Source organism: Mobula birostris, chromosome 2 (assembly GCF_030028105.1).
Source record: "Mobula birostris isolate sMobBir1 chromosome 2, sMobBir1.hap1, whole genome shotgun sequence".
Taxonomy (NCBI): Eukaryota; Metazoa; Chordata; class Chondrichthyes; order Myliobatiformes; family Myliobatidae; genus Mobula; species Mobula birostris.
In genome coordinates, this window is record NC_092371.1 from 133891346 (window position 1) to 133917314 (window position 25969).

General features: G+C 41.3%; 1 protein-coding gene across 1 annotated transcript in view; it reads right to left on the reverse strand.

The window, feature by feature from the left end:
* LOC140210901 (dynein axonemal heavy chain 8-like) overlaps nt 1-25969 on the reverse strand; it is a 1093299-nt gene that overhangs the window by 707940 nt on the left and 359390 nt on the right. Inside the window, exon 30 of the mRNA XM_072280167.1 lies at nt 11720-11955. Coding sequence (XP_072136268.1) covers nt 11720-11955 — 236 coding nt within the window. The remainder of the gene's footprint in view (nt 1-11719; nt 11956-25969) is intronic.

A 25969-nucleotide genomic window follows, 5' to 3' on the forward strand; every position in this document is an offset into this window, starting at 1 on the left:
CAACCTGGGAATTTGTGTCCTAATGAACAATCTGACACCCTGCGGAGGTCCAGGAAAACTTTGAAACTAATAGGAGAACTGCATCCATATTGTCGTATGAAAAGTTGGGGAGGATGTGCCAATCTATGAAATAAAATCTGAACGAGGAAAGATCCAAAGTACTACATCACAATCTTCTCTTATCATGTGAACACTGCCTTTGGATGCTGAACCACAAATGGATACTACAACAAAGCAGGGGCATCTGCCAAAATAGAGCACCAGGACTCGTCCACCTAAAGAAAGGGAAGAGAATGAACCAGCCAGCGACAGAGGGGATGAATATTACTACCAAGTTGAATGCCTCCAACCTCACAGTAGCAAGGACAGCAATAGTTTTGAAGTGGAGCCCATATAACCTGCTGAGTGGCAATTGAGGATTGGTGTTGATCTCTCCTGCATGTGAACCAGTACCACTCCCTGCATCTTCACCTGTACCAAGTAACCTAGATGACCTACCAATTGCAAATCATTACCAATTCCTGTATGTTCATCCAAACCAAGTGAATTTCTTGCATGTGAACCGAAACCAGTTCCTGATATTTACTCAAACACGAGGAAATCTGCAGATGCTGGAAATTCAAGCAACACACACACACACACACACACAAAATGCTGGTGAACGCAGCAGGCCAGGGAGCATCTATAGGAAGAGGTACAGTCGACGGTTTGGGCCGAGACCCTTCGTCAGGACTAACTGAAAGATAACAAGAGATTTGAAAGTGGGAGGGGGAGGGGTGGGATGGAGCTAAGAGCTGGAAACTTGATTGGCAAAAGGGATAAGAGGCTGGAGAAGGGAGAGGATCATGGGATGGGAGGCCTAGGGAGAAAGAAAGGGGGAGGGGGGAAGCCCAGAGGATGGGCAAGGAGTTATAGTGAGAGGGACAGAGGGAGAGAAAAGAGAAAAAAGGGAAAAGAAAAAATAATAAATAAGGAATGTGGTACAAAGGGGAGGTGGAACATCAAAAGAAGTTAGAGAAGTCAATGTTCATGCCATCAAGTTGGAAGCTACCCAGATGGAATACAAGGTGTCACTCCTCCAACCTAAGTGTGGCTTCATCTTGACAGTAGAGGCAGCTGTGGATAGACATATCAGAATAGGAATGGGACGTGGAATTAAAACGTCCTTCCAGGTGAGGCGACACTTCACCTGGGAGTCGGCTGGGGTGATATACTGCATCCGGTGCCCCCAATGCGGCCTTCTATATATTGGCGAGACCTGACGCAGGCTGGGAGACCATTTCGCTGAACACCTACGCTCTGTCTGCCAGAGAAAGCAGGATCTCCCAGTGGCCACACATTTTAATTCCACATCCCATTCCCATTCTGATATGTCTATCCACAGCCTCCTCTACTGTCAAGATGAAGCCACACTCAGGCTGGAGGAACAACACCTCATATTCCATCTGGGTAGCCTCCAACCTGATGGCATGAACATTGACTTCTCTAACTTCTGTTAATGCCCCACCTCCCCTTCGTACCCCATCCCTTATTTTCTTTTCCCCTTTTCCACCCTCTCTTTTCTCTCTCCTGTCCCTCTCACTATAACTCCTTGCCCATCCTCTGGGCCTCCTCCCCCCCCCCTTCTTTCTTCCTATGCTTCCCATCCCATGATCCTCTCCCTTCTCCAGCCTCGTGTCCCTTTTGCCAATCAACTTTCCGGCTCTTAGCTCCATCCCTCCCCCTCCTGTCTCCTATCATTTCAGATCTCCCCCTCCTCCTCCCACTTTCAAATCTCTTACTATCTCTTCTTTCAGTTAGTCCTGACGAAGGGTCTCGGCCCAAAATGTCAACTGTGCCTCTTCCTATAGACGCTGCCTGGCCTGCTGCGTTCATGAGCTTTTTTTTTTTTTTTTTTTTTTAATTTAATAAAATGTGTGTTTCCTGATGTTTACTCCTTTGAATGATGAGCCAGGAAACCAGGTGGAGCAAAGAAAGGGGAGCTCAAAATTTCTTCACAAAGAAAGACAATCACCAAAACACTTTACTTATGTTAGGATTGGGACTCTCATATGTCACAATATACAGACTGTAGATCGCATCAGTATCAGGCCTTGCCTTATAATTGTGTAACGCTATTGACTTCATGGCCACCTATTCCTCAGTTCCTATATCAACTACCATGTGCCTGCTAAAAACCAAAGTAATGTTTCATACAGGAAAAGTAGTGATTGCAAGTCTAACACTAGGGGGAGATGTTGGGAGAACATCTACTTTTGAGGGGGCGGGGGGAGTGTATGACAAGGTTGATATCTGTTCAATTTAGTTGTAAATGTTCAAATAATTTTTAAAAAGTGTGAAAATATTTAATGTGAATATCGGTTCATGTTGAGGAAAAAAGGGATATTGCATGTTTTTATGCACATGTGTTTAGTTGAAAATTCTGAGAATCTGTGTGCAAGGTATTCTTTTATAGTATGAAGCACTGAATCTGCCATTGAAGTTTTAAGGGCTTGCATTCAATCTTCAGCACACAATTGATTGCTCATGCATGCCAGAGTGCCTGGGGAGGGGCAGTACACGCTTGACTCATTCACCATAAAGTGACTGATGCATGAATATTATGTGTTTATGTTTCATTTGTTTCCCCTTTTCTGGGATACCACATATAGTCCCAGAGCCATCAAACACTCCTCATAAGTTAACCCATCATTCTTGTGAACTTTCTCTAGACCAGGAGTTCCCAAATGCCTCAGTTAACCGTAGGGGTTCATGGCATATAAAAAGGTTGGGAAACACTGCTCTAGATGCCAGCACATCCATTTTTAGATAAGGGGCAGGGATAAGAGAATTAGGGATGCAGAATCAAAAAAGGGTAGCAAATACTCAAAGTGTTATAACTCATTGCACAGAGTATAAGAAATAAGGTGGATGATCTTATTACACTATTACAGATTATCAGGTATGATGTTGTGGCCATCCCTGATTTGTGGCTGAAGGATAGTAGTAGTTGAGAGCTGAAAGTCCAATGTTACACATTGTATTGGAGGGATAGGAAGGTAGGCAGAGGGGGTGGCATGGCTCTGCTGGTAAAGAATGGCATCAAATCAGTAAAAAGATGTGACATAGGATCAGAAGAATGTTAAATCCTTGTGGGTTGAGTTAAGAAACTGCAATGGCAAAAGGACCCTGATGGCAGTTATGTACAGGCCTCCCAACTAGCTGGGATGTGAACCACAGATTACAATGGGAAATAGAAAAAGCGTATCAAAAGAGCAATGTTGCGATAGTCATGGCAGATTTCAACATGCAGGTCAATTGGGAAAATCAGGTTGGTAATGGATCTCAAGAGAGTGAGTTTGTTAAATACCTATGAGATGGCTTTTTAGAGCAGTTTGTTGTTGAGCCTACTAGGGGATCACTATACTGGATTGGGTGCTGTGTAATGAACTGGCCATGATTAGGGAGCTTGAGGTAAAGCTCTTAGGAGACAGTGATCACAATATGATTGAGTTCAACTTGAAATTTTATGGGGAGAAAGTAAAGTCTGGCATAGCAGTATTTCAGTGGAGTAAAGGAAATTACAGTGGTATTAGAGAGGAGCTGGCCAAAGTAAATTGGAAAGCGATGCTGGCATGGATGACAGCAGAGCAGCAATGAGGTGAGTTTCTGGGAAAAATTAAGAAGGTGCAGGATAGTTGTATTCCAAAAATGAAGAAACACTCAATGGTAAAATAGTACAATCGCAGCTGACAAGGGAAGTCAAAGCTAATGTAAAAAGCAAAGGAGAGGGCATACATTGACAAGGTGCCACACATGAGGCTGCTTACCAAGTTAAGAGCCCATAGTATTACAGGAAAATTACTGGTAATGATTAGAGCCGCGGTCCCCAACCACCGGGCCACAAAGCATGTGCTACCGGGCCGTGGGGAAACGATATGAGTCAGCTGCACCTTTCCTCATTCCCTGTCACGCACTGTTGAACTTGAACATAGGATTGCCAACTGTCCTGTATTTGCCAGGAAATCCCGTATATTGGGCTAAATTGGTTTGTCCTATACGGGACCACCCTTATCCCGTATTTCCCCTGCTAAGGTACAGTGTTCCTATGAAATCTTTTGTGCCAAAATGGAGTAAAGCAAAGAAGCGATTACCATTAATTTATATGAGAAAAATTTTTGAGCGTTCCCAGACCCAAAAAATAACCTACCAAATCATACCAAATAACACATAAAACCTAACACTAACATATAGTAAAAGCTGGAATGATAAATACACAGCCTATATAAAGTAGAAATAATGTATGTACAGTGTAGTTGGGAAGATGAAGGCAACTGATTTGTGGGGAAAAATTTGGCACGTACACGCATACGCCTATCACATGCGCACACAGGTGCCCGCGTAAAGCTTCATAGTCATGGTAGTCTTTCTTGGGGTAAAGTGTCCCTGGATTTGACTGCTACTTTTGTCCATTATTTGGGAGTGAGAAAGTTAGCAACCCTAACTGTAAAAGTCATGTTGAGGTGAGTTTAACCCTACTTGAACCCCCCCCTGCCCCACCCCAGTCGGCTGGTCCACAAGAATATTGTCAATATTAAACCAGTCCGCGGTGCAAAAAAAGGTTGGGGACCCCTGGATTAGAGCACTGGCTGATTGGTAGGAGGCAGCAAGTGGGATTAAAGGGATCCTGTTCTGGTTGGTTCCCATTGACTAGTGGTGTTCCGCAGGGGTCGGTGTTGGGACCACTTCTTTTTCTACTGCATATCAGTGTTTTACATGATGGAATAGATGGCTTTGTTGCCAAGTTTGCAGATGATATGAAGATTGATGGAGGGGCAGGGAGTGTTGAGGAAAGAGGTAGGCTGCAGAAGGACTTATACAGATTAGGAGAATGGGCAAGAAAATGGCAAATGAAATATAAATGTTGGAAAATGCAAGGTCATGCACTTTGGTAGAAGAAATAAGTGGGCAGACTATTTTCTAAATGGGGGAGAAGATCCAAAAATCTGAGATGTAAAGGGACTTGGGAGTCCTTGTGCAGAAAACTCTAAAGGTTAACATGCAGGCAGAGTCAGTGATGAGGAAAGCAAATGCAATGTTAGCATTTATTTCAAGAGGTCTAGAATACAAGAGCAGGGATGTAATGTTGAAGGTTCATAATGCACTGGTGAGGCTTCACCTTGAGTATTGTGTACAGTGCTGGGCTCCTCATCTAAAAAAAAATGTCCTGGCATTGGAGACGGTTCAGAGGAGGTTCACATGGATGATTCCGAGAATGAATGTGTTATCATACGAGGAACATTTGATAACTCTGGGTCTGTACTGACTGGAATTTAGAAGGATGAGGGGTGATCTGATTGAAACCTTTTGAATGTTGAAAGGCCTAGACAGAGTAAATGTGGAAAGGATGTTTCCCCATGGTGGGGGAGTCAAGAACAAGAGGGCGTAGTCTCAGGATAGAGGGGTTTCCATTTAAAACAGAAATGCAGAGACATTTCTTTACCCCGAGGGTGGTGAATTTGTGGAATTTATTATCATAGGTAGTTGTGGAGGCCAGGTCAATAGTTATACTTGAGGCAGATTTTGATAGATTCTTGATTGGATACTGCATCAAAGTTTACGGGGAGAAGGCCGTGGAGTGGGGCTGGGGGGTGCGGGAGGATCTGCCATGATTGGTGGAGCAGACTCAATGGGCCAAATGGCCTAATTCTACTCCAATGTTTTTTTTGGTCTTGTGACCCAAAACTGCTCATCATATTCCTTGTGTGGTTTGAATGATGCCTTACAAAGCCTTGACTTTAGGTTCTTGCTTTCATATTCTCTCAAAATGAAAGTTAACATTGCATTTGCCTTCTTTACTACCAACTCAACTTTCAAGTTAATCTTCATGGAATCCTGCACTAGGACTCCTAAGTTCCTTTGCACCTCTGATTTCCAAATTTCCTCACCATTGGGAAAATAGTCTGCACCTTTATTTCTTCTGCCAAAGTACATGGTTATACACTTTCCCACACTGTATTCCATTTGCCACTTCTTTGCTGCCCTTTTCCTAATCGGTCCAAGTCATTCTGCAGACTTCCCATTTCCTCAACATGACCTTCCCCTCTAGCTATCTTTGTATCATTTGCAAACTTAGCCACAAAGCTGTCAATACCATCATCCAGATTATCAACATATAACATGAAAAGAAGTGGTCCTAACACAGGCCCCTGCAGAACACCTCTAGTCACCAGCAGCCAACTAAAACAAGCCCCATTTATCCCCACTCTTTACCTCCTGCCAGTCAGACTATCTTCTATCCATGTAAGTATCATTCCTCTCTGTAATACCACAGATTCTTATTTCATTAAGCAACCTCATATGCAGCACCTTGTCAAAGGCATTCTGAAAATTCAAGTAATCACCATTCACTCTGTTTATCCTGCCTGCTATTTCATCAAAGAATTCCAAGGTTTCTCCTTAAGGAAACCATGCTGACTTTGGCTTATTTCAGCATGTGCAAAGTATCCCAAAACTTCATCCTTAATAATGGACCCCATTTTCACAGCCAATCGAGTAAGACTAATTCACCTATAATTTCTTGTCTTTTGCCTTCTTTCCTTCTTAGAGTGGAGTGATATTTGCAGTTTTACACTTCTTCAGAACTATTCCAAAATCAAGTGATTTTATGCTGTCTTTAACTTCCTCTGTCAGCCATGATTCTGACATCTGTCCTCCCTTTAGAATACATTTTTTTACTTTGGAAAAAATCTATCCTGCACTTTCTGAATGGCTCCCAGATACTTCAGTCATTAATGCTCTGTTATCCTCCCTGCTAATGTCCCCTTCCAATCAAATTTGGCCAGCTCTTTTCACGTGCCTCTGTAATTCCCTTTACTCAACAGTAATACTGATGCATCTAAGTTTAGCTAGTCCCTCTCAAACTGCAGGGTGAATTCTATCATATCATAAAATAATGCAAAACATGCCATTCTTCAAACAACTTAAAACATTGCCCATTATAAGTGAATCTGAAATGCAAAATGTCAAGATTAGAGACTCTGGTATATTATGAGCTAGATATTCCTAACCTCTCTGTATAACCACTTCTTCCTCAGATTTAACATTTACTGCATTGACTCCAATGCAAGCATATCTGTCCATATTTATGGAGACTAAACCTCAACAGTACTCCAGATGCAGTTTTACAACTAACCTGTAAAGACGCCTCCAAACACCTCTACTTTTCCACTGATTATCCCAACTTTCATAATTATTGGACATACACTCAGTGGCCGCTTTAATACATACATCTGTACACCTGTTCAATAATGCAACCATCTAATCAGCTATTCATGTGCAGCAACTCAATGCATAAAAGCATGCGGACATGGTCAAGAGGTTCATTTGTTGTTCAGATCAAATATCAGAATGAGGAAAAAATGTAATCTAATTGACTTTGACCATGGAATGATTGTGAGTGCCAGACTGAGTGGTCTGAGTATCTCAGAAAGTGCTGATCTCCTGGGATTTTCCACACACAATCTCTACTGTTTAGAGAATGGCACAAAAAACAAAAATAAAACATCCAGTGAGCAGCAGTTCTGAGGGCACAACACCTTATTAATGAGAGGTCAGAGGAGAATGGCCAACTGGTTTAAGCTGACAGGAAGGTGACAGTAACTGAAATAACCACACGTTACAACACTGGTATGCAGAAGAGCATCTTTGAATGCACATGTTGAACCTTGAAGTGGATGGGCTACAGCAGCAGAAGATCATGAACATACAATCAGTGGTCACTTTATTAGGTACAGGAGATGCTTATAGAACAAGTGAAAAGAAATAGCTGATGGGTAGCACAGTAAATAAGAATTAAATTAAATTGTGAGAGATGGTCTCAGAGGAAGTGGGCAGAGGTTAAAAAAAAAAAAGGGAAGAAAAATAATGGTGGAGTAAGGCAGAGATTGAGTGCATGTTTCCAGTGGTGAGGGAGTCTAGGACCAGAGATCAAAGCCTCAGTATACAAGGCTGTGTCTTTAGTACAGAGATGGGAGGGAATTTCTTTAGACAGTGAGTGGTGAATCTGTGAAATTCACTGATACGCTGTAGAGGCATTCATTGGATATATTTAAAGCAGAGTTTGAGAGATTCTTTATGAGCGAGAGTGTCAAAGGTTTGGGGAAAAAAGACAGGAGAATGAGGTTGAGAGGCATAATAATTCAGCCATGATCAAATGTCAGATCAGATAAGAGCCCGAATTCTGCTCCTATGTCTCATGGCTTTATGGACTATTGAGATACCATAGGGAATAGTGCTGGAGCTTCATCTATGATTGGCATTGCTGAGTTGTAGGAAGGAGCAAGAAAACTTACAGCGGATACAGAAATAGGTGAGAAGGAAAATTGTGAGGATACAGAAAGTTTGCAGAGACATTGATTAATTAACTGATTGGGTAAAAATGTGATGAATGGAAATTGTTGAACAGCTGATTTTGGAATGAAGAACAAAATAACAATAGAATTTGGAGTTGTCTCTGTACATAAGGAAAATAGAATGTTTGCCCTTAGTTTAAGAAGGCTAAAGTAGAGAAGTCTTTATGCAAGGCACTAAGCAGATCTATCTAGAGTACTGTAAAAAGTGTTGCTGTTTCTACAAGTAGAAATATTATTTAATTGCAGACATTTCAGAAATATCCACTGGGATGATCCCAGATATGAGGGATTGTCCTAAAGAGAAAGGATGAGTTGTAGGAAGGAGCAAGAAGGTTATATCTCTACTCATTGGAGTTTAGATGAATAAATGATAGTTTAATCACCAGAAAAGGTTAGGTAGGGTAGATTTTGAAAGCATGTTTCCTCTCAAGGGAGAGATAAAGACCAAAGAGAATGGTCTCAGAATAATGGAACGCATATTTAAGAATAACTAATGAAGAATTTTGTTCTCTCAAAGTTAGAGTCATAGAGTTACAACATGAAAACAGAACTTTTGGCGCAACTCGTCCCTGCTGACCAAATTGTTTACCTGAGTTAGTCCTATTGGCCTGTGTTTTGCCCATATCCCTCTAAATCTTTTCTAATACCATACCTGTCTAAGCATGTTGTAAACGTCGCAATTGCACCTACCTTTACAGCTTCCTCTGGCAGATATTCCATACACAGGTGAAATCTGTCCTCAGTTTAAACCTACACAATCCAGTTTAAACATACCACCAAGGATGAGGGCATGGAGTGGAACTTGTTCTTTATTGAGCCAAAGGACCAACATGGAGTTGATCAAAGAAACTAAAGCCTCTTATTATGTTTGTCACACGTAATATTTCTGACACTTCCTCCTTTAAAACAATATAGTCATAGATAGTTATAGAGTTGTGCAGCATAGAAATGTGGCCTTCAGCACAACTAGTTCATCTAAACGAGTCCCATTTGCCTGCATTTGGCCCGCATCGCTCTGAAACTTTCCTATCCTTGCAGCTGTCAAAGCATCCTTTAAATATTTAATGTACCCACCTCAGTCACTTCTTGTGGCAGCTCATTCCATATACTGACCACCTCCTCAGTAAAAAAAAAAAAATGGTGCCCAGTTTCCCTTTAAACCTTCGCTCTCACCTTAAACCTATGCCCTCTAGTTCTTATTTCTCCAATACTGGGAAAAAGACTGCATTATTTTATACACCTCCATTAGATCACAACTCATTCTCCCAACCTCCATTTGTTATTCTTCACCTTTCTCGGTTACAGTACTTCTAATTTGTGACACACAATCTACCATAGAAAAATATGTGCTGACTATCAATCACCGTCTTTCCAAATGCTTGTAAACCTTGTCCTGCAGGATCCACTCCAGTAACATACCTACTACTGATGTTAGGCTTACTGGTCTACATTTCCCAGTAGAGCCCTTTGCAGACTTTCTTAACGTCAACATAATCTCCCCTTATCGATAGAAACAGCTGCAAAAATATTTAAGTATATCCACATTTTCTGCTTCCACACATGACTATCTTTACACTATCCTCTTGCTCTCTATGCATTTCCTCAAGCTTCTTTGGGTTTCCTTTGTTTTTTTTATTCCTCCCTTTGCTTTCCTACTTTCCCTCTTAATTTTATCCCTAGACTTTCTTCCCAGCTTTATGTAGTATTAGTGTTATACAAGATTCATTGAAGGATTAAAAGGAAACATGGCACAAAGCTGTTTACCTCAGTGGAGAATCTAAAATCAGAGAGCACAATCTTTGTATAGGGGTGTCAGCAATTTATGGCAGAAATGAGAAATTTATGGAGAGGGTTCTAAGCCAATGTAAATCTTCTTTTCAATGCATTCTGAAGGCTTATTTACAGACTGCAATCAAGACCGATCAGCAGACAAATGTGAATCCAGCAAAAAGTTGATGAAGTAAGGTCAGTCAGGGTACTCTGTTTTTTAAATGCTTTTTTCAAAATGTCATCACCAAACTAGCAGAAGACATTATGGAGTGATATTACATGATTCATGCTATTTCCTGATCAGGAATAGTTAACGTGGTTTTGTGCGTGGGAGATCATGTCTGATGATTCTTTTAGAGTTTTTCAAAGAGGTAACTAAAGAGATGAATGTAGAGTAGTGAATATTGTCTATCTGGATTTTAGTAAAATCTTTGACAAGGTCCCGCATGGAATTCTTTAAGGTTAGATTGCATGGAATTAAGGGGAGCTAATGAGGTGGATTCTGAATTGGCTTGATATTAGGAAACAGAGTGATTATTGAAGGTCAATTCTGTGATTAGTGGGGTGTCCCAGGGGTCAGTGTGAGGACCACTATTATTCATGTAAATAATTTGGATATGGATATACATAGCATGTTTGCTAATTATACTGAATTAGGAACTCTTGTTGATAGTGAAGCAGGTTACATTGAATTTCAAAGATCTTGAACAGTTTAGGAAGATGGGCTGAGGAATGGAAAATGCATTTCAGCTTAGATAAGTGTAAGATGATGCATTTTGCACAGTCAAACCAGTATAGAACTTTTACAGTGAATAACAGGGCACTGATGAGTGCTGTGGAAAAGAAGGACCTGGGAGCACAAGTGCACAGTCTGCTGAAAGTGGCCACACAAGTAGACAGGATAGTAAAGAAGGCTGGCCTTCTAAAGTCAGTGCATTGAGTTTAGAAGTAGGGATATTATGTTGCAATTATACAAGCCATTGGTGAGGTCATTATTGGAGTTTAAAGTACAATTTTGATCACACTGTTACAGGACATAGTCACACTGAAGAGGCTGACAAAATGACTTATTAAGATGTTGCCTGAGTTACAGTAACAGGTTGTCTACGATGGATCTTTATTCTCTGGCGTGCAGGAGAATGACCTCAGAGAAGTTCATAGAATCATGAGGTATATGGATTAGGTGGACAGTCAGTCTTTTCCCCCCCAGAGTTAGGAAATCCAAATCTAAGAGAGCACAGCTACAAAAGGGAAGAGATTTTAAAAAAGACCTAAGAGGTAACTTTACACAGAGGGTAGTGAGTACCTGGAATGAGGTGTCAGAGGACATGATAAAACTGTGACATTTAAGAGGCACTTGAAGGGAGGGGGCTTACATAGTTATCGGCCGAACATAAACTCTGCAACCAGTTTCCACAAAGGGCTTATTTCCAGGCTGTATTACTTTATAATTTTATAAGGTTAAATCTAGGATTTTAAATGTTGATAAACCATAAGAGTGAGTAATGATAGCAAAAGGTATGCAATATCATGTTCCAAAGCAGAAGAGCACAAACCTCAATGGGTCCCAGAGTCATATCCATCTGTATCTCATTTTCTCGTACTTCTGCTAAAGAATCCATGGCAAATCTAACATCATCCAGATCCTGAATAGGTCGTGCCATATTCTTCATTTGTTTGCTAATAAATGCTGATATTGCTGACATTTTTTCCTTAAACTGTTCATTCAGGAAACGACTGAGTACAATTTTCCAACCTTTAGCTTCTACTGTAAGGGCGATTTTTATTGTTTCTGAAAGAGTTGAAGGAGGATGTAGGTGTGGAGAAAACAGAAAACTATTCTAATTCTAATAGTTTAAAAATTTAAATAGATATTTAAAGTTTAATTATGTTATTTAAATATAAAAGCAATACATTTTATGGTTTAAAATTCTATAGGCTCTTCTGCCATTGATTACATAGGAATTACTCCTGTGAATTCCAACACATACCTGTAACAATACTTAATCCAAACTTAAAATCCTACACCAGTTGGAGATCTGTATTCACTTCTGACAAAATGGGAAGAACATGAAAAAGAGGCAAAGATATTTGCAAGAATCTACTTGGCAGTTTTGTACATAATCTTCAATTAATTAATTGACGGCTTTTGCGAAGAGAAAATATTTCCAGTGATTAAACATCTGATTACCAGACAGCATATGCTTATCATAAATGTATAAACAAGGAAATGTAGCAAACTGTTAGGAATTGGAAAGCAGTGCTCAAAAAGAATGATGTATGTGGAATTATGCCTAGACTGATAAGGAAGTAGATAAGTATGTAAAGTTTCTAAGAAACTGGCAGTGCGACTAAGTGGGCTGTTCCTCAAAACATCACATGCATTATTAGTGGGGTCAATGACTTCCTGAGCTGCAAATCTTTTTCTCCCAATGCAATAAAAAGTATGAGATTTTGTGTTTTCCTTTTTTCATGATTAAATCTTATTCTAATTTTCAACACTAACCCAAGACATTTTAAAAAGTTTGTAATACTCACTTTTGGTTAGTCATAAAAAAGTACAAAACAGAAACAGGCCCTTCAGCCCATCTAGTCCATGCCAAACCATTTAAACTGCCTACACCCATTGACCTGCAGTAGGACCATTGCCCTACTTACCCCTCCCATCCATGTACCTATCCAAAATTCTCGTAAACATTGAAAACAAGCTCGCATGCACCACTTGCGCTGGCAGCTCGTTCCACATTCTGACGACTCTTTCAGTGAAAAAGTTTCTCCTCTTGCTCCCCTTATACATTTCACCCTTAAGCCATGACCTCTAGGTGCAGTCCCACCCAACCCCAGTGGAAAAAGCCTTCTTGCATTTTCCCTATCAATATCCTTCAGAATTTGTTGTAACTATCAATCTTCCACAAAAGAGCTTTGACCAGCAGATAATCCAGACATCGGCAGTTTTGAGAGGAGGGGACTTCAATCAGGTCCACTGCCCGAGTACAAACGTAGCAGTGGGTCGCTACAGCAAAAAAAGTTTTTTTTCAGTGACCAACTGGCATTTGATATTGATAAGCAAGACCAAATTAAAGGAGTGCAGGGGAAATCACAGTGGCCACTGAGTGGACAGAGTCACAGTTGTGATCTTGAAGCTTTAGCTCTTCGAGGCTTCCGCGAAGAGAGACTGAATTCAGAGAAAGCAAAGGAAAGAAAAGCTCAAGGTTAAATTTTTTCCTTCCGTTCTTTATATCTGCTCAGCTAGGATAATAAAGATACCAGACAGGTTTGTTGAATGCTCCTCTTGCAGGATATGGAAAAAAGGGAGACATCCAGTGTCCCAGACAATTACAGCTGCAAGAAGTGCATCCAGCTGCTTCTAACAAACCGCATTAAGGAGTTGAAGCTGGAACTGGATGAGGTCCAGATCACTCCAGAGACTGAGGGGGCGATAGATAGGACATATACACCCAAGGTGCATGACACAGGAAACTGGGTGACAGTCAAGAAGAGAAAAGGAGTTAAGGAGCCAGTGCAGAGTACTCCTGCGGCCAGCCCCTCAACATCAGGTATATCACGTTGGATACTGTCGGGGAGATAACCTAACATCACAGCAGTTGGGTCTCTGGCACCGTCTCTGCCTCTGACTCAGAAGGGAAGGGGAGAAATGGAAGAACGGCATGCTGTGGTGATAGGGGATTCATTAATTAGGGGAAATGACTGGCGGTTCTGTGGGTGAGAACAAGATTCCCAGATGATATGCTGCTGTTCAGGTACCAGGGCCCAGGATACCTCAGATCAAGTCCTCAGCAATCTTAAGTGGGAGAGTGAACAGCTAGAAGTAGGTACAGCCATGTACTGTAGGTATCAATGACATGGGCAGGATGAGTGATGAGGTTCTGCATAGGGAGTTAGGTGCTAAGTTAAAGGGCAGAACCTCCAGGGTTGTGTTCTCAGGATTGCCATCCATGACATGTGCTATTAAGGCCAGAACTAGGAAGATTATACAGTTTAATGCATGGTTAAGGAGTTGGTGCAGGAGGGAGGGAGATTTTTGGATCCTTCCAGGGAAGGTGGGTCCTGTACAGCAACTGAACTGGAGGGGACCAATATCCTAGTGGGAAGGTTTGTTAATGCTTTATGGTGGGGTTTAAACTGGAGTTACAAGGGGTTGGGAACCAAAGTGGCAGAACAGTTCGTGGCGAAGTTGTGGAGGCAGATGTCAGTAAAACTACAAATTTGGAATCAAATAGTCAAGCATGGTGCGACTAATGTTCTAAGCTGCATATATTTCAATGCAAGAAATATCATTGAAAAAGCTGAAAATAGTGTTGAAGATGAGGTAGCTGGTTTACAAAAAGAGGCAGTGTGTAGTGAGGAGAGTCTGCTGATAGGGCAAAATTGCAGTCAACAGGATGAGTTGCAATGTAAAAGGCAGACAAAATCAAAAAGGGTAAATACAGGACTGAAGGTGTTATATTTGAATGTGCACAGTATGTGGAATAAGGTAGTTGAACATGCAGCACAGTTGCAGCCTGTCAGGTATAATGTTGTAGGCATCACTGAATCATGGCTGAAATAATATTATAGCTGGGAGCTTAATGTCAAGGATACTCATTGTACTGAAGGGACAGGCAGGAAGGCAGAGGGAGCGGTGTTGTTCTTTTGGTAAAAAATGAAATCAAATTATTAGAAAGAGGTGCGTGGGGTTGTAAGTTGTTGAATCAATGTGGATAGAGCTAAGGAACTGCAAGGGTAAAATGACCTTGATGGGAATTGTATATGGACCCACAAACTGTAGTAAGGATGTGGCCTACAAATTACAATGGGAGCATGCCAAAAAGGCAATGTTACAATACTCATGGGGATATAGGGATTATCAGGATATGTTGGCTTTGACTTCTCTTGTTAGCCATGGTTGTGTCATCTTTCCTTTAGAATACTACTTCTTCTTTGGCACGTTTATATCTTGTGCCTTCCAAATTGCTTCCAGAAATTCTAGCCATTGCTGCTCTGAGGTCACCTCTACCAGTGTTCTTTTCCAAACAATTCTGGCCAAATCCTGTCTCATGCCTTTATAATTCCCTTTACTCCACCGTAATACTGATACATCTGACTTTAGCTCCTCCTTCTCAAATTTCAGGGTGAATTTGATCATATGATCACTTGCCCCAAGGGTTCTTTTACCTTAAGTCCTGTAATAAATTCTGGTCCATTGCACAACATTCTATCCAGAATAGCTGATCCCCTAGTGGCCTCAACCGCAAGCTGCTCTAAAAAGCCATCTCATAGGCACTCTAGAAATTCTCCCTCCTAGAATCTAGCACCAGCCTGATTTTCCCATCTACCTGAATACTGAGATCCCCTGTGACTATTGTAACATGTCCTTTTTTGGCATGCTCCCATTGTAATTTCTACTGTCATAGCTGTCTAAGTAATTTCTTCAGCTTAGCCCACTGCTCTACTCTCTCTATATCCATGACAGTGTGGCTAGGCATAGCTCAAATACCTGATGATACAATCATTATCGGTAGAATCTCAGATGGAGATGAGAGGGCATACAGGAGTGAAATATGCCAACTAATGAAGTGGTGTCGCAGCAACAACCTTGCACTCAATGTCAGTACAATAAAAGAGCTGATTGTGGACCTCAAGGAAGGGCAAGATGAAGGAACACATATCAATCCTCAGAGGGATCAGAAGTGGAGAGAGTGAGCAGTTCCTGGGTGTCAAGATCTCTGAGGACTGCACCTGGTCCCAACATATCGATGCAGCTACAAAGAAGGCAAGACAGTGTCTATACTTCATTAGGAGTTGGAAGAAATTTGGTATGTCAACAAAAATACTCAACAACTTCTATAGATGTACCATGGGGAGCATTCTGACAGGCTGCATCACTGTCTGGTATGGGAGGGTGGGGGGGGGGGAGAGGAGGAGCTACTGCATAGGACCGAAAGCAGCTGCAGAGGGTCATAAATTTAGTCGAGTCCATCTTAGGTACTAGCCTACAAAGTACCCAGGACATCTTCAAGGAATGGAGTCTCAGAAAGGCAGAGTCCATTATTAAGAACCCCCAGCACCTAGGGCATGCCCTTTTCTCACTGTTACCATCAGGTAGAAAGTACAGAAGCCTGGAGGCACACACTCTGATTCAGGAACAGCTTTTTCCCCTCTTCCATCCAATTTCTAAATGGACATTGATTCCATGAACACTACCTCACTGTTTTAATATATTATTTCTGTTTTTGCATGATTTTAAAATATTCATTATACATGTACTGCAATTTATTTATCCTATATTATGTATAGCATTGAATTGCTGCTGCTAAGTTAACAAGTTTCATGACATATGCCAGTGATAATAAACCTGATTCTGATTCAGTTTTAACTGCCTTCACACTGAATAGTGGTGAACCCAATTGCAGAGAGAAGTCACAAAACTAGAGGAAGACTATCCTCAGTCATGCACTAAACTGTATAATCTTCCTATTTCTGGCTTCAATAGCACACACCATGGGTAACATTCCTGAGGTCATAACCCTGGAGGTCCTGCCCATTAACTTAGCACCTAACTCCCCGAACTCACTTTGCAGAACTTCATTTTTCCTACCCATGTCATTGGTATCTATATGGACCATAATCTCTGGCTGTTCACCTTCCCAATAAAGAATGCTGAGGACTTGATCCAAGATGTCCCATACCTTGGTACCCAGGAGGCAACATACCATCCAGGAATCTCATTCTCATCCACAGAACCTTCTTTCTGTTCCTTTAACACCATAGCTCACCTCTTCTTCCCCTCTTCCCTTGGGTGATAGAGCTAGACTAAGTGCCAGAGACCTGACCGCTATGACTTTTCTCTGCTAGGTTATCCCACCCCAACCCTCACAAGAATCCAAAATGGTATACCTGTTGTTGAGGGGGATGGCCTCAGGGGCTCTGCACTTGCTGTTTAACCCTTTACCCCTGCCTGACCGTCACCCAGTTTCCTGTGTCATGCACCTTGGGTATAACCACCTATGTCCTATCACCTCCTCAGTCTCTCAAGTGATCTGTTCATCCAATTCCAACTCCTTAACTCAGATTGTTAGAAGCTACAACTGTATGCCCTTCCTGCTGTTGTAGTCATCTAGGACACTGAAGGTCTCCTTGTCTTCCTACATCCCACATGAGCAGCATCCCACTATCCTGCCTGGCATCTCCACTGTTCCTAAATGAGCAACTTAGCAAAAATTAGAGGAAAAAAATCCGAGGCTATACTGCATTCCTTTACAGGCATGGTACAGGCAGAGGATCCAAACAAAACTCACAGGCCAAGTCAAAATTCAAAACAAAAATTAAGTAGAGCTCCAAAAACTACAGATGCCTACAAAGGCAAAGATTCACTTACAAAAGGTAATTCCAAGACTGAGCAAACAGGGACAAGGAACTTAGAGGGCTACAAACAAGGCACAGATGATAACCACAAACTAATAATTAGCCTAATATGCAGGTAAGCAGGATGGGGTTGGCCTTGTCATTTCTGCCTCCCTCTAGTGGCCAGTTCAAGGTCTGCCATCTACTCAGTCAGCAAACCTGAGTGAGCTACACCTTCTCAGGCTTCCGATCTTTGAACTGGTCACTGCTCAAAGCACCAAATTGCTGTGAGTTGTTTGCCTATTACTCCTATATTCCAAGATGACCAATACCTAGGAACTAGGAAATCTAAAATAGCTTTATTTTTTATGTGGAATGAACCTAGTACAACACAAGGGCAGGACTATTTTCATTAGATAATACATGAAGAATACTGAATTGACAGATCATATTTTTTTAATCCATTGTTAGAATCCTGTTTTTTTCTGGTGATTGGACTCCTGATCTGCTGTTAGATATGGGTAACAACAAAATAGAGACATATTCCCAAGTTATGATAAAAATCATATAGAATGAAAATTTAGCCCACTATATCCACGCTGACCAGATTAGCACCCCACTGTAGTAATCATTCTAGACCCTTTCCTACAATGCACTCCAGGTACTCACCATTTTCTGGGTGAAAAGATCCCTTTAAATCATTATTGCATATCCTAATTATACATGCTCAAGTTTTATTAACGTCTAACAAGGGGAAAAATCGTTCATGCAGTTTACCCATCTATACCTCTCAGAAATTTATATACTTCAATTATTTACCCTTCTAACCTCTTCTCCAGAGAAAATGTCTAGCCTATCCAGTCTCTCCTCAAAGGTGGAGGTTTTCTCATGTCTTTCTCTTTGATAGCAGAGATCACATAATTGCTGTAGAATAGCTCATCATGAATAATAGAGCAAATTATGGAAGCGTTAAATATTTGTAGTCAATGGGGTACAAATCAAACAGAATGTTTTGTCAGCAGTATGTTAAACCATTCAGCTCGAACAGCTAGTTCTCTTCCTTCTCTATCTCCCCCCCACCCACATGACCTGCATTAACTTGACCATGCATGATCCACAAATCAACTCTCATTGCTCTGAGTCCATGCGAGCTTATTCAAAATTTATTGGCCAAACTTGGTATAAGACATAAGAGCATAATTAGGTCATAGGCCATTCAGCCCATCAAGTCATTCATTCATGGCTGATTTATTATCACTCTCAACCTCACCCTACTGCCTTCTCTCCATAATTGGTGATGTCCTTACTAATCAAGAACCTATCAACCTCTGCTTTAAATATACTCAATAGCTTGGCTCCCATAGCTGCCTGTGGAAATAAATTCCACAGATCACCAATTTTTGGCCAAAGTACCCATCTGTTCTAAAGGGATGCAATTTTACTGAGGTTTTGCCCTCTGATCCTTGACTTCACCACTATAGAAACATCTTCACGTCCACTCTATCTAGGCCTTTTAATATTCAATAGGTTTCAATGAGATACCCCCCCCCCCATTCTTCAAACCTCCAGTGAGTAAGGTGCAGAGCCATCAAAATCTTCTCACACACTAACCCTTTCATTACTAGGATCATTCTTGTGAACTTCCTCTGGATCCTCTTCAATGTTAGCACATCCTTTCTTCGATAAAGGGCCCAAAATTGCTCCAAATACTCCTATAGGAAACACCCTTTATTTTATGCCTATATTTTAGGGTTCCAGTTTTTTTTTTTAAATTTTCATTTACTGTAAAATTCTGACTGATTACATCTTCCAATCACTCACATGCTCAATATTCCAAGTCTGAGCAATGCCTTATAAAGCCTCAGCATTACATCCTTGCTTTTATATTCTAGTCCTCTCAAAATGAATGCTAACATTGCGTTTTCCTTCCTTATGTTGCAACTGACTCAACCTGCAAGTTAACCTTTAGCCAATTCTGCATGAGCACTCCCAAGACTCTTTTCTCCTTTGATGTTTGAATTATCTCCCCATTTAGAAAATAGACTACACCTTTATTCCTTCTACTAAAGTACATGATTATACACCTCCCTACACTATATTCCATTTGCTATTTCTTTGTCCAGTCTCCTAATCTGCCTAAGTCTTTCTGCAGCCTTCCTGCATCCTCAACACTACCCATCCCTCCACCTATCTTCGCATCATCTGCAAACTTGGCCACAAAGCCATCAATTCTGTCATCCAAATTACTGACATACAACATGAAAAGAAATGATCCCAACACCGACCCCTATGGAACGCCACTAGTCACCAACAGCCAACTGGAAAAGGCTCCCTTTACTCCCACTCTTCGCTTCCTGCCAATCAGCCAATCTTGGATTTGTGTTGCTTGGATTTCAAGCATCTGCAGATTTTCTCATGTTTGTGATTGTATTACTACACTGCGAAATCTCTTCCAGGAATGCCTACCCTGAAGAAGTTTCAATCTTCCCTTTGACAGGAGTTCAGTGAAACCCTCTCACTGCTTCCCGTGTGCTCTCTGCGACCCTCTTCTGCCAGAAAAAGCGTGATCTCCCAGTGGCCACCCTTGTTAATTCCACTTCCCATTCTGAAATGTCTATCCATGGCCACCTCCACTATCATGATAAAGCAACTTAGGTTGGAGGAACAACAGTTTATATTCCACCCGGGTAGCCTCCAACCTGATGGCATGAACATCAATTTATCGAATTTTCAATAATGCCCCCTGCCCACTTGCTTCACCATTCCCCTTTCCCTCTCTCATCTTATCTCCATGCCCTCCCAGAGACTCCCTCTGGTGCTCCGCCCCACTTTTCTTTCTTCCATGGCCTTCTGTCCTCTTCTATCAGCTCTGTATCTTTTTCACCTATCACCCAGCTCTTTACTTCATCCCTCCCCCTTCAGGTTTCACATATCACCTTGTTTTTTTTCTCCCCTCCCCCCACCTTTTAAATCTAACTTGGTTTTTTTCCCTCCAGTCCTGCTGAAGGGTCTTGGCCCAAAACGTCAACTGTATTCTTTTCCATAGATGCTGCCTGGCCTGCTGAGTTCCTCCAGCATTTTGTGTGTTGCTTGGATTTCCAGCATCTGCAGATTTTCTCTTACTTGTCAGCCAATCTGCTATCCATGTTAGTACCTTTTCTGTTATATGGGCTCTTGTCTTCTTAAACAGCTTCATGCATGCCACCTTCTCAAAGGCTTGCTGAAAATCCAAGTAAACAACATCCACCAACTCCTTTGCTGATCCTGTAAGTTATTTCCTCAAAGAATTCCAACAGATTGGTCAGGCAAGATTTCCCCTTAAAGAAACCATGCGGAATTTGACATATTTTATCATGTGCCTCCAACTATCTATAAACCTCACCTGTAATAATGGACTCCTACATCTTCCCAGCCACTGAAGTCAGACTAATTGGCCTATAACTTCCTGTCTTTTACCTTCCTCCCTTTTGAAAGAGTGGAATGAAATTTTTGATTTTCCATTCCTCCAGAACCATTACAGAATATAGTGATTCTTGAAAGATTACTACTGATGTCTCCACAATCTCTTCATCTACCTCTTTTAGAATCCTCAGGTAAAGTCCATCTGGTCCATGTGACTTATCTACCTTCAGACCTTTTTCAGCTTCCCAAGCACCTTCCCTTTAGTAACAATAACTACACTCAATTCTGCCCCCTGAAATTCTTGAATATCTGGCATAGTGCTGGTATTTTCCATGGTGAAGATTAATACTATATATAAAACTTAGCATCTTCTTTTAGATTATTGGCAAGCTTACCTTCATATTTCATCTTCTCTCTCCTTATTTTTAATTGCCTTCTGTTGGTTTATAAAATCTTCCTAATCCTCTAGCTTCAAATTAATTTTTGTTATATTGTAGGCCCTCTTTCTTGCTTTTTGTGGTGGTACTTAATAGTTTTATTCCTATGCCACTCAGTAAGCCACTCCCACATGGGAGGGGTTTATATATTGTACAAGCAAGGTTATCAATAAAGTTCAGTTGAGTATCTGGTGTCCTGGTGTACTCTGCACTGTAATAATGAATACAACGTGGTGTTCGAGTGGTTGATCATTGATGAATTGGTGCTACAGGCTAAGTGAGATTCCCAAGAAAGAATTTACAGTAAGAGTGTTTTTGTTCGCACATAAATGATAATTTTCCTTTTATATCATCTCAATGTGTACTTAAGAATATATAAATAATTGTAGTTTTATACATATAAAAAAATGGAAAAGGTTATATGTGTGAAAAAAGTACATATTTGTGAATTCCTTATCCAAATAAAAATAAAATTAAAAAAAAGAAAAATATTCAGTGACATCAACTAAACTGCCTATGCTAATTTGCTAACTGTATGCATCATGAGGCACGAGCTGAAAACAGGCCAGGGTTGCTAGGTAATGCCTTCGAGCTACACTCAACTGTGGATATATTGTAATAATCTGATGGGCCACTAACCTGGGGAAATGCACAGAGACTCAGACACAGCACAGAAGTCAGTCAAACTCTCAGGGAGAGAAAATAAATAAATAAACAGGAGAATTCTGCAAATACCTGAAGTACCTACATCTATTTACCTAATAAAGCCCCCCCCCCCCCAAAGACATTTGATTTCGCTTAACCAGGGGACTTTGATGGCTCAGATGCCTGAGAGAATTAGGGCTTCAAGCAATTTCATACAGGCTTCAGAAGAGCATCACGTAAGCACACTGATATACTGTATGGGTGACAAGGCAGATAACATCATGGGTAGATTAGGGCTGACAGTTGCTCAGAAAAAGGAGTACAAAACAGTGCAAGACAAAATCAAAGAATATTTCACAGGAAAGCGAAATGTGATATATGAGAGGGCTAAGTTCAACTCCAGAAAACAGGAGCCAGATGAAAGTGTAAATGACATCAGCATAGCATTATACGCCCTGTCAGACAACCATACATATGGAATTCTGCAAGAAGGGCTCATTAAAGACAGGATTGTTGTCAGGCTACCAGACACCAAATTGTCAGAGAGATTTCAGTTGCAGGCAATTCTCACACTAGAGAAAGCTGTTACTATGGTCAAGCAAAGTGAGAATGTTTATCAGCAACAGGCAGAACTCAGGCACAAAAACAATGCTGGGGTTAAAGCTTGAAGTTATACCAAAATATGGATACAAGGTGCAGTCAGAAAGACTACAGAACGAGGTGGCAGTAAAGCTCAGCTCAAACAAAACAGTAAGGCAAAACAATGAGCTGGTAAAATGTCCAATTGCAGGAGATGTTTAAGTCTCCATTCCACGCCAAAGAGCTCTGTCCAGCAAAAGAAGTGAAATGCTACCAATGCAATGGAGTTGGCCATAATAAAAGCCAATGTCACTCAAAAACACTTCTTCAGGAGGTCAAAGAAGACCATGATTCAGACAAAGAAAGAACTTTCCTTGGGGCTCTAGGTTCAAATAGACAAGGCTGATATACTACAGTTCAGTCGCAAAATGAGTCAGTGATATTCAAAATGGACACTGGAGCAAATGTCACAGCCATCCCCAAATTTATGTTCATAAAACTATTGAAAAAAAAACAGGCATTACGTTAAACCCAACAAAGGAAGTGCTCATGAGGCTGGGGAAACAAACTCAGTATGAAAGGAATGTTTTACTACTTCCATCCACAAAAATGAGAAACAATTAAAAGCAGATACCTATGTTGTTCTGAATCTCTTCTCAGAACTACTGGGACAACACACCATCACAATGCTGATCTTCACTGCAAGGATGAATTTGCTGAACTGTATTCAGTGGCAGGAGAAGTACCCAGAGTTTTTCACAGGCCTGGGGTACTTTAAGAGTACCTTATCTAACTGAGGCCAAGAGTGACACCCTACTCTCTGACCACAGCAAAGCATACACCAGTCCCATTGAAGAACAAAGTCAAAGCTGAACTTGAGAGAATAGAAGTGTTTGACATCATAACTAGAGGGAATGGACCTACTGACTGGTGTGCAGGCATTGTTCCTGTTCCCAAGCCAGATGGTACAGTGAGGACCGGTGTTGATCTAACAAAATTGAATAATGCAGTGAGGCAGGAGAAGTTTATTCTGCACTCTATTGAGCATATATTGGGTATACTGGGTGGAGCAAAATTCTTCACTACACCAGATGCAAACTCAAGATTCTGAGAGTCACAGAAGCTCATAACTTTATCACACTATATGGATGTTATGCCTTCAAGAGACTCCCTTTTGGCATCTCATCAACTCCTGAAATCAGATGAGGATTAACCAAATTTTGGATAGAAGCAACTGGCATGTGCATAAAGAGCTCTGACTCCTATTGAACAGTGTTATGCCCAAATCAAAAAGGAGATACATACTTCCATGCCAGCACACCAGTCAGTAGGTCCATTCACACTAGTTATGATGTCAAACACCTCCATTCTCTCAAGTTCAGCTTTGACTTTGTTCTGCATAGGTACATTCCAATGAGACAGGGAAAGGATAGTAGGGTAAAGGAACCATGGTGTACAAAGGCTGTTGAAAATCTAGTCAACCAATAAAGCTGATGAAAGGTTCAAAAAACTAGGTAATGATAGAGATCTAAAAGATTATAAGGCTAGCAGGAAGCTTAAGAATGAAATTAGGAGAGCCAGAAGGGGCCACGAGAAGGCCTTGGTGAGCAGGATTAAGGAAAACCCCAAGGCATTCTACAAGTATGTGAAGAGCAAGAGGATAAGACGTGAGAGAATAGGACCAATCAAGTGTGACAGTGGAAAAGTGTGTATGGAACCAGAGGAGTTAGCAGAGATACTTAAAGAATACTTTGCTTCAGTATTCACTACGGAAAAGGACCTTGGTGATTGTAGCAATGGCTTAAGGCCGATTTATACTTGCGCATACTAGCTTATAGTCGTAGTCATACTTTATTGATCCAGAGGGAAATTAGTTTTCGTTACAGTTGCACCATAAATAATTAAATAGTAATATGTAAATTATGCCAGGAAATAAGTCCAGGACCAGCCTATTGGCTCAGAGTGTCTGACCCTCCAAAGGAGGAGTTGTAAAGTTTGATGGCCACAGGCAGGAATGACTTCCTATGACGCTCAGTGTTGCAACTCGGTCGAATGAGTCTCTGGTTGAATGTACTCCTGTGCCCAACCAGTCCATTATGTAGTGGATGGGAGACATTGTCCAAGATGGCATGCAACTTGGACAGTATCCTCTTTTCAGACACTGTAGCCTATGCAAGTGGGCTATGCCGTTGTGAGCATTTATGCTTGTGCGATGGTGTGTCTGGGTCACTCTGCAATTCACCGCCAAAACGCTAGTTGGTGGTGGGGTTTCTATGCCACTATGTTGAGTTCCTTCGTGTTGAAACTCAAAACAAAGAAACTCAAACTTCAAACAATGGCGACTGAAACTGAAGGAGGGTGAATTTTCTGTGCTTGTCCGGCCACTGAGAGACATGGACAAGGAATTGCATTTCAAATATTTTCGGATATCAGCAGGTAGATTTGACAATTTGGTTCATCGTCTTCAACCATTTATTTTGCATCAGTGTATGCACAGTATACTCAGAGACTGGCAATCACCATTCGAGTTTTAGCTTCAGGTGGAAGTCAACAGGGTACAGCAGCTAGCTACAAACTGGTGTCAAGCACAGGGTCTTCCATAATCTCGGAAGTCTGTAAAGCTTTATGGTAAGCATTGCAGCCAGAGTTTCTTCCCTGCCCTTTAGTCGCCCAATGGGAAGCTATTGCAGCAGAGGAGGAAATGCGATACTACCAAGCAGACCAATCACAGTTGTTGTGGTCTGCGTCGCCGCGACGCGTAGTTACATTTTGGGAGAAGTGCGCGTTAGGCTACGGCGTAGAATACAGTGTAGGGTACGCAGCTACGGTGTACATTTGACACACAAGTATAAATCAGCCTTTACAGCAGATTGAAAAGCTTGCGCAGATAAACATTAAGAAAGCAGATGTGTTGGAGCTATTGGAAAACACTAAATTGTATTAGTCTCCGGGACCAGATGAGATGTACCCCAGGCTACTGTGGGAGGCAAGGGAGGAGATTGCTGAGCCTCTGGCAACGATCTTTGTATCATCAATGGGGACGAGAGGGGTTCCGGAGGATTGAAGGGTTGCAGATGTTGTTCTCTTATTCAAGAAAGGGAGTAGAGGTAGCCCAGGAAATTATAGATCAGTGAGTCTTACTTCAGTTGATGGAAAAGATACTGAGAAGCAGGATTTATGAACATTTGGAGAGGCATAATACGATTAGGAATAGTCAGCATGGCTTCGTCAAAGGTAGATCATGCCTTACGAGCCTGCTGGAATTTTTTGAGGATGCGACTAAACACAGTGATGAAGATAAAGCAGTAGATATAGTGTATGTGGATTTCAGCAAGGCATTTGACAAGGTACACCATGCAAGGTTTATTGAGAAAGCAAGGAGGCATGGGATCCAAAGGG